Genomic DNA, 13,128 nt, shown 5'->3' with positions numbered 1-13,128 from the left:
CGGAATTACAGACACAGTCTACAAGATACTGCTGTATGATATCTGGCATCATTTCATTATGTGCATGCTTCATGTGGGTTATTTCATAATACATATTTCCCCCCAGAGCCGGTCCCAGTCGTGAACAGCCGCCACCATCCTTTGCCATTTGCATTCCAGTCCACCTCAATCAGATCCGCTCCTTCCCGTGCCAGCACATGCCAGATCAGATCCCGCATCTTGCCCTTTCGTCGCGGAATCCCCTCATACCGCAACTTGAAGCCCCTCTGACGTGCCGCCTGCACCTGCGCCCGGATCAACTCGATCTGCTGTCGAGAGAATCGGCCTTGGTGTGGGAACCCAACGGTGGTGATAAAGTTGGCGGTAGCGCTGTAGAAGCCCTGTTGGGTGGATGGCTGGTTTTCCTGCGTCTGGACAGGTGCCCGTTTCGACTCATCAGCGTCATTGCTGTCGCGTTCCAGCAAGTCCGATTGGGAATCACTCAGCACGAGATCGTCCAGCGAGGCATCAAAGAAGATATCGTTATGGGCGTTTTCCAGCCCTTCGAGTTCTGAGATAGCTCTTCCAGTGACAACGACAGTCACCGGCTTGGTAACAAACTCGTTGTCTTTCATGTGCGACAGGTATCCTTTTTGTCGCAGTGTCGCAAGCTGCGACATGAGGTGCGGCCACACCGCCTCAATGGAGGACTTGATATCCACCATCAAGAGATAGGACTGGGCGGGGTCCTCGAATAAACCACCCTCTGCATCCAGTCCATTCGCCTTCCTAGTCTCCAGCTTCTCAAGGAGTGGTTCGAGGTATAGACTGTTTAGATTATGTCTCGCGTCCAGGCGTGAAAGGGAGCTCCCCACGAGCAGCTCATCACTGTGTAGCCAAGCACTGGCTCTGGCTCCTGTACAGCCAGCGGCGATGGATTGCTGGATGGCACCAGCATGAGCTCTCGGGTTGACCGAGAGACAAGTACTTTGGCCATCGCCAGATTCTAATTCGGCTGGCCAACGGGCGACGTAGGTTTGTTCTTCGAATTGGTCCCAGTTCGATTTGGGGATGAGATAGGTGATTCCATATGGTAGAATTGCTAGGAATTGGAGTGCCACTCTGTTGTCAGGTTAGCCATCGACATCCAGACAAAATAAAGAAGGAGAATACATACAATGCCATCAACAAAAGACAAACCACTCGAAAGATACGCTCGCCCCAGTTCTTCCTCACGGCGGCGTACCAGGTTTGAAGATACATGAGCAATCCGGGGCAGCACTCTGTAGGGTATGATCGGAGAGGATGGTCCTCGAGTAACCAAGGATCATAGTAGTTATCCTCCACGATTTCGTCGGAATAAGGTGATGAGGCCATCTTGGCCGGCTCAGTTGAGATGTTTAGATAGAAGGAAAGATTATTGCATCGAATCGTCAGCCTTTGAGGGGCAGGAATGGTGAGTTTAGAGGGGGGGAGTTAAGGTTGGAACACGGAGGAGGAGAGCGTGTGAGAGAAAGAAAAAGACTGGACGAGTGACAGATCAAATACGAGATGATCCCAGCGAGGAGAAAAGACGACTGATGCGGCGCAGCCCATGGCGCCGTGCGACATTCTTAAAAGCTCCAGAGAAGAGGAGCTGTTGAGGGGCCGAAAAGAAGGCGTTATTCGCATTTCGGAAGCACGCAATTAGCGGACAAGATGGGCTCAGAGTTGATGATCGGAGCAGACTACTACTCTAGTTTGAGGCATTGGGGACTGAGACAGGGCAATGATTAGCTACGAAATAGTTGCTATCTAACTCCTCTGCTGAAGATTATTATTGTGATGCTACTGAGGAAGAGATTTCTAAATCCTTCGTTTGGGGGCCCTGGGGGCGATTAGCCTTGCACTGCCTCTGGCGCTTAATTAGGTGAAGATAATCGCATGCACTGCCTGCATAAATCTCAGAAGCGATACTGGGGGATTCGAGATAATTTCAGATTGCAGTTTGCTAATAAAAATAATTAACCGAAGAGAAATTGAAGGTCGAGCAGAAAGGAGGGAAAGACGCAATAATCAGAGGACGATCGGGATGAACAAAGGCATCGGTGGAGTTGCGCCATCTTAGCGGTGAGACACGCGAGTAAGAATAGCTATAAGAGAGTCATGATATAGGAAGAGATTAGAGACATCATATTGGATTAATTAAACGATATCAAATCATGCCAAGTTGAGTTAAAGTGGAATAGTTTGGAAACAAGAGTTTAGCTGCATGATGCTATTGCTACTGTACGCCCAAGGAAGCGCGCTACGGAGCAATCTTTGAATAGCCTCACAGCTTAATTCTTAATTCTAAGCATCAAAGCGTATGGCTTCATAGTGGATTCTCTACCTGATCACATCATGTCAATCTTTCCATAGTCTCCCATAATCCCACTCATCCAGTCACCAAATCAGTCAATGCTCGCAATGCTCGTAATCCCTCGGAATATTCCCCCTCTTTCTCATCAACAAAAATCGCCGTTCAAAATGCTCAATTGAGGATAGCCAAAATCACTCTTTGTATCCACTCTTGAATTGTCATTTCAATTCGAGGACTAAGAAGAGTAATTCCGATAGACCAACTCAATCTGCAAAAGTGGCAGTACAAAATGACGCCAAATATAGAGCTGCCCCATCGCTAGTCGACTCCGGTCACAGGGGCTCATTTCCTCAAGACACCCAAGGCTGTCCAAGACATCTTCATCTCTACAATCTTCACCATTCTTAGATATCTTCTCTTCTCCTTTTGTGGAGGAAAAGAACGACATTTTGTCTCATTTTGAGCCGTGAAAATTCGAACTGTCTCAAATGCTGGAGAATTACTCAAAACAGACACGTCACGTGCTCATGCGATAACCATCTCGGCTCTCTTTCCTCAACCTCAATCGACATCATATAATCATCTGTTCAATGGATTCTTCAACTACCTATACATCGTCATCAAAATATTGAAATGCCATTGTCAATTTGAAAGTCATGCGTAACTCGATGATTTCACATATTCTGGGTTCAACAAGATCGTTAACACAGACTTGATTCATGCTGTCGATCAGACGATCACTGCCACTAATAAAGATTATCATTTGAGGAATGGACTCTGATTGGACTGGACAGTCTGATATCAGTTCATACTGGAGAGACTACTGCATACCAGGTTTTCGAACTTGACTATTGTATTTGCTTGAACTATCTATTATCTATTAGTTGCTAATATATGCAATGCGACCAACAGGCTTTCCACTCCCGATGCTTTTTGAGCCATGTCTATAGTGGAGACTTGAATTCAATCGATACTTGTGATGTATCCCTCCAAGTCCGTCACTGGGACATTTTACTCTTATTACGAATCCGTGCTCCATAAATATACAACAGCAGCGGAATGGGTATCAAAAGAGCTCCCACACACCCTAGCAGGGTGCAAGCCCATTCCACGCCTAATCCATCAAACTGAAAAGTCAGCATAACGATCTCAATACCATGGAGATCATTCTTACCATGTAGGTTGCAAAAAGAGGAAACACGGCTCCCGCAATAGATCGAAGAAAGGTATGTGCTGCCACTGCCGATGCGGCTCTGTTCTTCAGTTAGCCAGGTCTCCCCAAACTCCCTGATGATGAAGCTCACCTCTTTGGAAAAGCCTCTACTAAGTATGCCAACGACGGCAAAAACATCGTCAACAGCCCAAATCCTGTCAGCAATCCCGACAATGTCGGAACAATCCAGTGCACACTCTGCTTATATCCCGACCACCCCAGCCAGAATAATCCCGCTGAAAATGCTGCTGCCCCGGGGATAGCTACAGGAAGCCGCCATTCAGGCATCATCACGCCCCCAGTCTGCTCCATCTTTCGCATAACCCATGGCTGTGTAGCGGCCACTCCAGCGGCACCAAACAGCTGGCCCACGATGACCCCGATGTACGGCAATCCACCTACCCCAGGGTTCATTCCGTGGGTTTTCTGAAAGATGATTGGATAAGCTGTGAGGAAAAGGTATAAAAGGCCGTACACAAAGGACGCAAATACACTCATGCATAGCACGATAGGGTCTCGGACGAGCATCTTGAGCGGTAGACCGAGATAATCTGTGACAATTGCTTTTGGATCAAGACGCAACTCCTCTTGTTGAGCCCTGATTGACCAATCACCTGTCTCACGGCGTAATCGATCTGCCTTCCTGGCCAGTATTATAGGTTGGTATGTCTCATTGAGAAAAACGACCAGCAGCAAAAGTGCGGCTGCTCCAAGAATACCGGGTATATATGCCGTCCACCGCCAGCCTAGCGAACTATTCATAATGGTGAACCCACCAATAAATGGTGCCGCAAGCGGTCCGATAAACACAGTCAGACAGAACATGACAATGGCGATACCACGCTGCTCCGGCGAGAACATGTCCGCATATGCGGCACCCGCCAGAGTCAGGGGCCCGGCACCGAAGAATCCGCTAAAGTAACGAAGGGTGAAGAGGGATTGAAGATCTTTTGAAACGGCGGTGGCGAAGCAGAAGACCGTGAAGCCAAACATGGATACAACCAGTGCTGGGTATCGGCCTTTGAGCTCGGAGAAGGGGCCAAAGACTAGCGGACCGGACGCGAAACCGAGGACGTACAGCGATATACCCAGCGTGCAGACCTCTTGGCTGATGCTATATTTGACCATAAGGGATGGCATAGCGGCAGAATAGATACTGCTGGCCATTGCGACGATCATGGTGGTGAGGCCTAGTAATACTGAGATGTATACCCTATATGTCTCAATCAGTTGTCTTTTGCAACTAGGGTTACACATACCGTTTTTTCATGGGCCAGTTGAGGGGGTTAAGAGGGTCATCAGGACCTTCAAAGTCGACATACTTGTCCAGTGACATTTTGACCTGATATCACAATATGGAACTAACAGCGAAATTCAGATCCAAAATCAGCATACCAAGAGAAAGGAGAAAAGACAAAGGACAGAGAACAGATTTTATTCCCCAACCCTTCTCTTCGTCCCACGACCTTCAATCCAATTTTAACATTATGCACATAGCATAAGCCGCGCTATACATAGCCAGCCTTGTTAAGTCAGTCACAACTCGGACCGTCAACAACCATGCCACGCCTTGCCAAGGAACCAGAGCTTTCAGTGCTGGCAACTGTGGATACCATAAGCATATATATTCATCAAGTGGATATAAAAATCGGTGTAATCCGTACTCTGTACCAATAGACAGCGAAGTGGCATGCCACCAGTGGCCCGATTATGCTATATATTCGGTATGCCGAGGCAGATTAGTGATCTAACTGGCAGCGCAGAGGATGCCTGATATGGCTATCAACTCGTCTAAGAACCTATATTATAATTGGTATGATAGCTTTAAGAGCCAGACATAGCTTCATCAGCATAAATATCTCCAACCATTCACTAAACTCGATGACAGCTAAGGCTGCAGATTTCAGACGATCGATCTACACTCGATACAGCCAGTACAACTGTAATACACATTTATCCTACCCTCAAACAAGTGGATATCATCACATGTAAAGTGCAAAGCAAATCATACTATATTACCCACACAAGAATAATACAGAATCCATTCATTCTTGCGTACTCCGAGAGCCGAAGATTACATCTCGGGGTACCGTTGTATTTTTTTCACCATTCGGGCCGATTTTCCATCCATGCTCAGTAATCGGGATTACACAATTGCTGCACAGATCGGAACTTTATTGTTATTGCTGAGATTGGGTTACACGTTGGGCTAATTCATTTTATTTATTTATTTAAAGGGTTATCCTGTAACTCTATGTATAAATTGGTTCTATCAAGGCTGTATGTAAGTGTATCCAACGCCGTATGACGCGATCCACATCACATGCAATCTGATAACAAGACAATAATCACATGCAACCAAAATCAGTATCACAAGCTTCTCTTCTCTTCTCATCATTCATATTTATTCATTCATTCTATCTATCATCGAAATAACATAAACTAAGAACACCATTCCGTTTATCATAAGGGTAAAGTAAAGTAAGTCCATCTCATACAATCATAAAAATCACGGCGTTTGCGCCCCCTCTCCAATCCCCATTAGACCACCCGCAAGCCCATTCATCCTGCGATCGAGTAGATCCTCCTCGCTCGGAAGACTGTGTAGGCTTCTCTCCCTTTTACGTACGGGAAAGGGGCTCTCGGGCCCGGGCCCGGATCCGGGTGTGTTTGTGAAGTAGTCATTTGGGGGGAGGGAGATTTTCAATGGGGTGATTCGGTCGCGGCGGCTGAGTGTGTTGGGTGCTCTGCCTCTGGATGGGCGTTTGGTGCGCTGGGATGAAGGGGGTGGGTTGGGAGGGTTTGGTCCGGTGGGGGTTGCTTGGTTGGTGCTGGTAGGGGATTTGGGTTTGATATCGATGTCCTCTGTTGGGGAGTGGGTCATTTCGAGGGGTTTATCTTCGTCTGCAGAGGACTCGCCTGTGAGGGTGCGTTTGTGGTTGCGTGGTTTATTGTTTTCATTGTCGTTGTTGTTGTTGACATCTGTCTGGGGGTAGACGTTGGGGGTATTGTAGAATGATTGCATGAGACTCGCTGAGGAAGACGACCTCTTTGCTTCTGCTACTTCGAAGAGATCCCGAATCCACACTGCGCATTTATTGATATGTTTCCAGCTGTCCGGGAAGAAGTTGGCCATCTGCATAAACCCGTGAGAGAGACCGGGAAGTAAAGATACTTCCACATGTTCCTTTTCATCGAACATCCGCTGCGACTTCTCCAGACCTAGTTCTTGTCGCTCCCGGAACTGGTGCAGTTTTGCTTGTCGGATTCTGCCTGCGAAGATGACCGTGTCATCGACTAGTGGGTCGCGTTCGCCGGTGATGAAGTACGTCTTGGGGAATCGGGCTAGTAAAGCTTCAGGTGCTAGGATGGGAGAGAGTAGAAAGTCGGTGCTGAAATCGGGACGGTTGTGAGGTCCGATGTAAAGGATGATCATTGCTCTCATCATCTCGGGCGTGAGGATTCGATCGTGAACATATGAGATCATCGAAGAGACTGCCAACCGGGTTCGGATCTGTTTCGGTTGATGTTCTGCAAGAGTAGCTGTCTGGGTCGCGAGGTTCTCTGGTTGTTGCAGATCCTTTGCAAGGGCCTTTGATGCTTCCTCCGCTACATTGCCAGCTTCCAGATCCTGTCCATACGCCAGATCGCCAAAGTACTCCTCTGAGGGGGCCGGGGAGGCAAATGGAGTTAGTTTGTGATATTCCTGGTTCTTTCTTCGGAGGACGTTCTTGTTTCTCTGGCGTGTACTCTTCTCCTGAATCAACGACATCTGCTCCTCTGTCATCCAGCTTTCAACACGCATGTTCAACGACGGATACGCCAGAACCAGACCATCGGGTGGTGGGATCACAATCTCGCCTTGCCACCGTGGTGCATCCGTGCTACCAGACTGCAGAGCCATCAAAACCATCCCAGTGGCAAGATTCGCCCCCGCGCTGTCCCCGGTTACGACAATCTTCGGCCGTGTCTTTCCACTCAACCCCAGACAGCGACCACGGGTAGTGACAATGGTATAGTAGACATCGTAGCACTCGTTCAACGCATACGGATACGGAAACTCGGGCGCCTTCTTATAATCGAGACTCAGAATCGGCACTTTGGTCTTCCCTGCCCAGGAAAGAAGTCGGTCCTCTGCACTTCTGGGGTTCATCGCCACATATCCTCCTCCCGGAATATCCAGGACGATGCAGGTCTGTTCCCGCAGCGCACTCAGAGGGCCGTCAAAGTAGAGCCATGCATTAGTGGGCTCATCATACACCGACTGCCTGGGACGTTTAATTCGGATTGCTCGGGGAGAGTAGCGAGTAAGACGTGGCCGTGCGAGACCTGCCAGGATCCAGAGATACGGCGTCGTTCCTTTATTCCACGAAACTCGCAGATGTTCGACTGTTAATGTTGCTCGAACCCGACGAACCTTTTCATCAGCCTGCTCCGCGGCAAAAAGATAGTAGACCGTAAACATAAGCGAGGCAATATCTCGAATCCACTTTGGTTTGATTTTCATTGCGGTCCAAAACCCCGCATCCAGCGCTGTGGTGATCCATGTTGCCCGGAAGAACGAACGAGAGTAAAGATTCGCCAGTGGCTCAGGACATTCCAAGCCGACAATCTTTGCAAAGTTCCGGCTGATGTAGAGCCATAGGAATATGGCAACTGTGGTTTGCCAGACGGTTACTTTCTTAGAAAGATGGGAGGAGAGGTTGCGAAGGACTGGAGGGCCATGCTTGCTTCCTCTGTAGACATTAGCAAAACAATCATTCTGATAATATACAAGAAGATCTAAATACCTGAAGAGATAAAGAGACCAAAATGCCACCACCGCAAAGACCTGGATTTTGCGAAATTTGGTCGACGGTCTTCCTAGAACGTGGTCTGCGAAGTCAGTATCGTTATGGGAAAGAAGACGACAGAGACTTTACCTATCATTATTCTGGTAAAAGACTTCCAGCAGCCTTGTTAACAGCTCTTGATGCCTAACCAGATTTAACCAGGTTGTTGCACAAGGCTTGGGTATGTAGTAAGACGATAGCAGCTAGAGACCAATCCAAGATAATCTGACAGTAATAACACCGACAAAATCTCAAGATGATAAGATCTGAGAATATATAGCCAGAACAGAGAGGATAAGAATAGATGAAAAAAGAAAAATAGCGGCGTCAGCCAGCCATGCTATCCAGAGTAATCGGCGGCAAACAACCAGGCGGACTCCAACTAAGAGAATCAATCACAAGTGGCTGAACACGAACAAACAGCAGTCAATAGTGCCAGGGACAGTATCCATAATGTGGATATCGTCTTTCTTTCATAAACGAAAGAGACAAAAGCGAAGGAAGAGAAGTAAAGAGCAGTGTTTGGGTCAAGGCGGGAGAATGCTGGGAGTGCGCATGTGAATGTCCCCACTTGGAAATAGAGAAGAAGAAGCGCAACAGATGAAAGGGCAGATATTATTAATTAATTAATATGATTGCTAAAATGGAAAAGCAGAACTATTGCTTTGCTCTGTAATTGAAATAAGTAATAAATGTGTCTACTAAGCCATTTAGCTCCCGTATCGAGTACTACCATCTATCCAAATCGAGTCCAGTACACTATCACATGTCAATCCCATGACGCCATAAGCGCATGCACCTGAACAAGTCAGACGCCGATGGACAGGCTGTACAGCATTGGCCTATATACTCATTGGACTATACATTATTATAGCTTGCGGCAGTAATCTCTCCCATGCGCAGTCTGCCAATCACACAGCCACACTTCAAACACCATGCTAACAAACCCAGCAATGCAGATGCCTCCCGAGTCACTGACTGTCGTGGCCCCAAGAGAAAACTCGCGGTCTTCGATGGGAACGCGATCTCCAATCTCCGCAAATGTGTTGACATAGACTAGTCCTCCCAGAAGCCCTTCCCAGAAGATGATCGCAAAGATGATGTACACGTTGGGGATAAAGTTAAATAGGGCATGCAGGGTCAACACGGCCAGATTCACCACCTGAAGGATGGAGGGCAGATACAGGTTGTGGATACGGAAAAATGGGGTCGATGAGCGTGAGATGAAGACGCCAACCTGGTAGATCGCATTGTAGGTCGGGTAGAACGCACGGAAGTGCTCAAATGGCGTTTCTTTAAGCGGGAAGAGCATAGTCGGGGCAACTCCCTGATTGATGGTGTACTCTGCGATAAACACTAGCAGAAGTGGAAGCATACTAGATCCCCGTTGTGAGCACACATTGTCCCGGGTACTTGGAAACACAGAAAACCTACAATGGAAAGAAAAGTCCCTGAACACGACGCAGATTTATCCTGATATTCTCCCATCCGAGAGCACCACGGGCGGACTGGATTGATTTCTGGTCCTCTGCCTCGCGAACCGAGGATCCGAGCAATCCGTCATGCTCACCGTGCATTTCACGGTCGTCCTCGCCACCAAGCTCACGAGGCTGTACCAATTGTTCATTCTCCCCGACGGATTGATATTTAGGTACTATCGAAAGCAGCTGTGATCGTGGCAACACTGCGAAGAAGCTCACCAGCATGACAGCAGGCAAGCACGCCGACGCCAACAGGGTTGTTCTAACACTCAATCCCATCGACGTGGTGGCGAGTGCATATGCCCCGGCTCCAACCAGTCCCGCTGCACCTGTACCACTTCCCCAAGCTGCCAGACTGAACGGTCCGTAGAAATGGGTCAATCCGACAAAGCTCAGTTCTCCACCGCCACTTGATAAGCTGGCCAGAATGATTCCCGCGATTTTGCTCGATATAGCGCCACCGTCTTCGTATGAAGGGCTCAATGCAACTGCGAGCATGCCAACAGCCGAAAGAAATACAAAGATCAAGGTCCGAAGCGAATACGGTACCACATGGATGAAGTGCGGGGCGACGAGCTTTGTCAGAAACGAGGGAATGACATCGGCAAGAAGAATGAGGCCCTTGGGAATGCTAGGCCCGACCAAATCGAGGGCCGCAGAGAGAATGATCACATAGAGGACGTTGTTGATTAAGCCTGTTCAGAGCGTCGCAAGTTGTTAGCGGTCAAGATAAGACACTCTGAATGCGACGACGTCACAAGGCAATCCATCGATCGGCTTACCAAACAGCCAGAATGCGATGCAGACTCTCGGGTCAGCACCGCTGAATATGGCCTTGAACCGTTCGCGAAAAAGTGCCCATGAGGAAGATGGTGCTCCTGGGAGAGGTAACATGGGTGCTTCCTCTGTTTCGGATGCCCGAGGCATAACAGAGAGTGAGGGTAGTTAGTATGCTACAGTCAGTGGGACAGTCTCAGAAGACAATAGCATTAGTAACAGTCAATCTAAACGAGAAACCATGAGCATCATATCAGTTGATAGAATAATTGCCTTGCAGAAGTTGAGCATCAGGAGTTGGATCGTCGCAGGTTGCGTGTCAGATAAGATAGAGGACAACCCGTGACCGGATGACATCGATGCCTTGGTGCCTCATATTGATAGGCTACGTTCGATGTTGGAAGTGAAGTAGAAAAATACCAACGTAAATATCACTTGAAGAACTCGCTTTTGGTCTATTTAACTTCTAATGAATCCCTAGTAAAGACAGAAAATAGAAACCAGCAAAATGGGCATGGATCGACAATACCCGCCAGAAGCCGCTGACGATAAAATCCAAAAATTGAGAAAACTATACAACACCCATTAACTTGTCGTGCGAAAACCTCTTTCAATGGGATATAATTCTATTGTATATAATTAAAATCAAAGTCTATTGCTTAGCAACAACAGCTTCCAGGGCCTGCTCGAGGATCTTGAGACCAGTCTTGATCTGTTCCTCAGTGATGTTCAAGGGAGGAACAAAGCGGAGGCAGCCATCGCCAGCAGTGATTACCAAGAGTCCTCTCTCACGGGCGGCACCGATCAATTCAGCGGCGTTGGCCTTAAAGGCATCAGAAAGCTGGAGACCCAGGATGAGACCGCGACCACGAATCTCTCCGACGATATCGGGGTACTTCTTCTGCAGGTCCTGGAAGCCCGCAACAAACAGAGCGGACTTGGTCTCAACCGAGTTCTGCAGCTCGGAAGATGCGAGACGTGAGACAATGTGGTGCGCAACACGACAGGCAAGGGGGTTACCGCCAAAGGTGGTTCCGTGATCACCAGTCTTGATGTGCTCGGCGACAGTCTTACCAGAGACAATTGTAGCGCCGATGGGGATACCGTTACCAAGAGCCTTGGCGGTGGTCAGGATATCAGGGTGGGCTGCCTCACCAGAGGCGGGTGCCAGGGAAGGATGGCCATGGGCCCAGAAAGAACCGGTACGGGAGAGACCGCACTGGATCTCATCGAAGACCAGAACGGCACCGACCTCGTCGCATCGCTTGCGCAGAGCGACAAGGAACTCGGGGGTAGCAATGTTAACACCACCCTCACCCTGGATGGGCTCCACGATCACACCACAGGTCTTGTCTGTGATGAGAGTCTGGAGCTGCTCGACATTGTTGTAGTCACCGTACTTGAAACCCGGGATCATAGGAGAGAAGGGAGTCTGGTACTTGGGGTTGGGAGTAGCGGAGAGAGCGCCCATAGTACGGCCGTGGAATGAGTTGTGGAAGGAGACAAATTCATGCTTTGCGCCCGAGGGATCAATAGAGCGGCCGACCTTGCGGGCGAACTTGATGGCAGCCTCGTTGGCCTCGGTTCCTGAGTTGGAAATGAACACTTGCGAAGCGTCGCGCATAGCACCGGACTCCCGGGTCAATGTGATCAACGACTTGCTAAGGGCACCGGTCCAGGGGTTGTGGTAAAGGTTGGATGCATGAAGAAGAGTCTCGGCCTAGATAAACCAATTGAAATCAGCATCAGATCTCCAAAAGTAATCAATCCAGCATTGCAAGTACACACCTGCTCAGAAATGATCTGTGCGATCTCCGTGTCACAGTGACCAAGAGAGTTGACAGCAATACCAGCGGTGAAATCCAGGTAGCGTCTGTTCTCCATATCCCACAGGTAGCAGCCTTGTCCCTTCATCATCATAGGAGCCGGTCGGACATAGGTAGGGACCATGTATGGGGCTCGTTCCTCGATGAAAGCCATTGTCGCCGAATCCGCAGCAGGGTCGGGGTTGGGCAAAGATGCCTCCTTCTGCCATTATCATTATTGTTAGTACTATACATGGATACCATTTCGTAAACACCCACCTTGACTTGCTTCTTCACATCCTGAGGAATGTTGGTAGCGACCGAGGCGAATCGTCGCTGAATCGGTGACTCAATGCTAGGAATGACTCGCTTTGCGAGAGGCATTCGCCTCGAAGCGACACGCAAGAATGACATCGCGGATTAGAAAAGAAAGGGACTGGTTGGTGGGATTGAAGGAATCGAAGTGGCCAATTTAACCAGAAAGAAGAGCAACCCCCACAACCAGAGATGCAAGAAGCAGAAATTAAAGGAACAATGTCAACAAGAAAGTCGTGGGAGCCAAAAAGTTGCGAGTGGAGAGAAGAAATGCCGCGATATCGGGGCAAGCCGCTTATCGCGCGCCGAGCGGGTTTGCGTCCATCTCCGCCACTGCCTCGTTTTCTTCGTTTCTCATTTATTTCTCCCCTGGTCGTCAACCTTG

At 48.7% G+C, this 13,128-nt stretch overlaps 5 protein-coding genes across 5 annotated transcripts; all 5 read right to left on the bottom strand.

The window, feature by feature from the left end:
* Positions 1 to 83: 83 nt before the first annotated feature.
* On the bottom strand, positions 84 to 1,356 carry ASPWEDRAFT_175663 (uncharacterized protein; the record flags this gene model as incomplete). The annotated part of the gene is made up of 2 exons (XM_040831396.1): positions 84 to 1,101; positions 1,169 to 1,356. The coding sequence occupies 2 exons, from the start codon at positions 1,354 to 1,356 to the stop codon at positions 84 to 86; spliced, it is 1,206 nt and encodes a 401-aa protein (XP_040686061.1).
* Positions 1,357 to 3,170: 1,814 nt separating this feature from the next.
* ASPWEDRAFT_44484 (uncharacterized protein) lies at positions 3,171 to 5,095 on the bottom strand. The gene is made up of 3 exons (XM_040836276.1): positions 4,793 to 5,095; positions 3,495 to 4,746; positions 3,171 to 3,447 (listed from the first exon to the last, which is right to left on the bottom strand). The coding sequence occupies exons 1-2, from the start codon at positions 4,867 to 4,869 to the stop codon at positions 3,621 to 3,623; spliced, it is 1,203 nt and encodes a 400-aa protein (XP_040686060.1). The 5' UTR covers positions 4,870 to 5,095; the 3' UTR covers positions 3,171 to 3,447; positions 3,495 to 3,620.
* A 688-nt stretch (positions 5,096 to 5,783) lies between these two features.
* ASPWEDRAFT_661723 (putative lipase) lies at positions 5,784 to 8,847 on the bottom strand. The gene is made up of 3 exons (XM_040838836.1): positions 8,456 to 8,847; positions 8,324 to 8,408; positions 5,784 to 8,269 (listed from the first exon to the last, which is right to left on the bottom strand). The coding sequence occupies exons 1-3, from the start codon at positions 8,460 to 8,462 to the stop codon at positions 6,043 to 6,045; spliced, it is 2,319 nt and encodes a 772-aa protein (XP_040686059.1). The 5' UTR covers positions 8,463 to 8,847; the 3' UTR covers positions 5,784 to 6,042.
* Positions 8,848 to 9,043: 196 nt separating this feature from the next.
* Positions 9,044 to 11,058, bottom strand: ASPWEDRAFT_44480 (battenin family protein). The gene is made up of 3 exons (XM_040836275.1): positions 10,629 to 11,058; positions 9,800 to 10,541; positions 9,044 to 9,741 (listed from the first exon to the last, which is right to left on the bottom strand). The coding sequence occupies exons 1-3, from the start codon at positions 10,771 to 10,773 to the stop codon at positions 9,234 to 9,236; spliced, it is 1,395 nt and encodes a 464-aa protein (XP_040686058.1). The 5' UTR covers positions 10,774 to 11,058; the 3' UTR covers positions 9,044 to 9,233.
* A 45-nt stretch (positions 11,059 to 11,103) lies between these two features.
* Positions 11,104 to 12,982, bottom strand: ASPWEDRAFT_140138 (acetylornithine transaminase). Its single transcript, XM_040829397.1, has 3 exons — positions 12,708 to 12,982; positions 12,412 to 12,651; positions 11,104 to 12,343 (listed from the first exon to the last, which is right to left on the bottom strand). The coding sequence occupies exons 1-3, from the start codon at positions 12,840 to 12,842 to the stop codon at positions 11,276 to 11,278; spliced, it is 1,443 nt and encodes a 480-aa protein (XP_040686057.1). The 5' UTR covers positions 12,843 to 12,982; the 3' UTR covers positions 11,104 to 11,275.
* Positions 12,983 to 13,128: the final 146 nt, after the last annotated feature.

Source organism: Aspergillus wentii (genome assembly GCF_001890725.1).
Source record: "Aspergillus wentii DTO 134E9 unplaced genomic scaffold ASPWEscaffold_7, whole genome shotgun sequence".
Taxonomy (NCBI): Eukaryota; Fungi; Ascomycota; class Eurotiomycetes; order Eurotiales; family Aspergillaceae; genus Aspergillus; species Aspergillus wentii.
Note: the sequence above shows the minus strand (reverse complement) of the source record. Positions and strands in the feature narration are given on the sequence as shown.